General features: G+C 51.9%; 1 protein-coding gene across 1 annotated transcript; it reads left to right on the top strand.

The window, feature by feature from the left end:
- Positions 1 to 300: 300 nt before the first annotated feature.
- Positions 301 to 2636, top strand: LOC117941431 (protein FAM13C-like; the record flags this gene model as incomplete). Its single annotated transcript, XM_034866453.1, has 4 exons — positions 301 to 790; positions 1537 to 1747; positions 1832 to 1973; positions 2516 to 2636. Coding segments are annotated over exons 1-4 (691 nt in total), but the record flags the coding sequence as incomplete, so codon positions are not given.
- Between the last annotated feature and the right edge of the window lie 27 nt (positions 2637 to 2663).

Here is a 2663-nt window from a genome sequence, read left to right on the forward strand (position 1 = left end):
CCCCCCCCCCCAGCTGATCGGCTCAGTCACCCCGGAGACGAGTTACAAACCTAAAGAGAAGGAATGTTTAATCAGATCATCGCTGGAGCAACGGAGGGGGCTGACTAATCCCTGGATCGCTGCTCGTTTCTCTGGAGGACACCTGCTGACGTCTCATCTTCTGGGGACAGACTACTTCCTGGACTCCATCCGAGCCTGCTTCATGTACATAGCTGTCTATGTATCTATAGAGAGAGGTCTGTGCAGGTAGTAGGACATTTACATTTCACTCCCTCAGACGTCACCATGTCTCCTTAGTCTGTTCATCATTTAGTTTCTATTCATGTTCAATTATTTAGAAAAATCTTGTGATTTTAGCATCTCAGTTAATTACGTCCCATCTTAAATAATATATGTTTACATGTACTAGGACATAATCGGCTTTAATATCCGTCCCTGCACGCTGGCTGCCTGGAGACTCTGCTCCTCCCCATGTGGTGCTCCAGAGGCTGGGACCTGGCTAATATCTGGAACCAGTGATCCGTAGCAGCAGTAACACCCCCCCCCCGGGACGTGGCTAATCTCTGGATCAGCATGTCTGGCATGTTTTGCTTCTGTCTGCACGGCTCGCTGCTGAAGCTCCCGGAGACGGAGGGGGACACGTCCCTGCGTCCATCCCCGGAGGACGGCCCCCCTGCTCTGGGCAGCAAGGACCAGAAGAGTCCCTGTGGGCCGCTGGAGCTCGGAGGGAAGGACGGGAGGACACTCGGTCTCTGCCACAGCGTCCCCGTGGACGAAAACAGCCCTCCAGGTACATACACCTGTCTGTCTGTGTCTGTCCAACTGTCTGTCTGTGTCTGTCTGTCTCTCTGTGTCTGTCTGTCTCTCTGTGTCTGTCTGTCTCTCTGTCCAACTGTCTGTCTGTCTGTCCAACTGTCTGTCTGTCTATGTCTGCCTGTCTCTCTGTCCTACTGTCTGTGTCTGTCACACTGTCTGTCTGTGTCTGTCTGTCTGTCTCTCTGTCCAACTGTCCGTCTGTCCTACTGTCTGTCTGTCTGTCCAACTGTCTGTCTGTCTGTCTCTCTGTCCAACTGTCTGTCTGTGTGTCTGTCCTACTGTCTGTCTATCCAACTGTCTGTCTGTCCTACTGTCTCTGTCTGTCCAACTCTCTGTGTCTGTCTGTCTCTCTGTCCAACTGTCTGTCTGTCCTACTGTCTGTGTCTGTCCAACTGTCTGTCTGTCCAACTGTCTGTCTGTGTGTCTGTCCTACTGTCTGTCTATCCAACTGTCTGTCTGTCCTACTGTCTCTGTCTATCCAACTGTCTGTCTGTCCTACTGTCTCTGTCTGTCCAACTGTCTGTCCAACTGTCTGTCCTACTGTCTGTCCTACTGTCTGTCCAACTGTCTGTCTGTCCTACTGTCTGTCCTACTGTCTGTCCTACTGTCTGTGTCTGTCCAACTGTCTGTCTGTCCTACTGTCTGTGTCTGTCCAACTGTCTGTCTCTGTGTCTTATCTAGTCTCAGTCCTAATGTCCTAAAGTGTCTCTGTGTGTGTAGATCTGCTGCCGGTCCTGAGCAGATGTCCCTCGTCCCCCCGCCACACGCCGTTAACGTCCGTGCCCCCCCAGCAGCCCCCGCCCCCCCTGCTGCAGCTGCTGGGGGGCGGGGCCAGTCCCCTGCCGTCCCCCCGCTGCTCCAGCCTCAGCCAGCGGTTCGACTCCGACCCCGACAGCGCTCCGTCGCCGCCCTGCAGCCAGCCCTACATGCTGTGAGTCCGCTGCCCCCCTGATGCATTCTGGGATCTGGAGTCAACTTGAGACTCGTTGTTCTTCTTATGTGTCTATGTCTCCAGGTGCCGGGGTCCGGACCGGGTCCAGGGCTCGGAGGACCCGGCGTGCCCCCCCTCCATCCCGGCCCTCACCAGACACATCCAGGCCCTGAAGAAGAGGGTGCGGCGGTTCGAGGACCAGTTCAAACAGGAGAGGAACTACAAGGTGGTCCTGGCTCCTCCTGTCCTAGACCTGCAGCTGTCTCCCTGTCTCCCTGTCTCCCTGTCTCACGTTTAAGGAATCAAAAAATCCAAAATGTTGACATTTTTGTCAGTTTTTTTCAACATTTTAGGGTTTGACTTAAAAATCGTCACTTTCTTTCTCAACATTTTTGTCTTTTTTTGTCTAAATTACCCAAATTTGTCACTTTTTTCAACCATTTTGACACTTTAATTTGTCAAATTTCTTTTTTTTTTTTACATTTTTGTCATTTTCTTTCCGAAACTTGTCACTTTTTTTTTTTTTTTTGAGACAATTGGATTTTTTAATTTAATTTTTAGCCTTTTTTTTCAAAATCCTTGTCTTTTTTCCCCCATTTTTGTTTTTATTTTAGCGTCAATAACGCCCGCCTGTCACGCAGCATCCGTTTCCTAGGAGACGAGCGTGTGTTGTGTGTGTGTGTGTGTCTCTCTCTCTCTGTATGGCGTGTGTGTGTGTGTGTGTGTGTGTGTGTGTGTGTTGTTGACTGTGTGTTTTCTGTCCTCCAGCCGTCCCTCGATGATAAATACTCGGACCCGGAGATGATCGGCGTGACGGGGGAGCTGGCCCGGGCTCGCAGGCAGCTCAAAGGTACGAACTCTGGATGGTTCCTGAACGCCTCGCGGCTCCGTTACACTCGGGGGGGGGGGGGGGGGG

This window comes from Etheostoma cragini, unplaced genomic scaffold (assembly GCF_013103735.1).
Source record: "Etheostoma cragini isolate CJK2018 unplaced genomic scaffold, CSU_Ecrag_1.0 ScbMSFa_730, whole genome shotgun sequence".
Classification (NCBI taxonomy): domain Eukaryota; kingdom Metazoa; phylum Chordata; class Actinopteri; order Perciformes; family Percidae; genus Etheostoma; species Etheostoma cragini.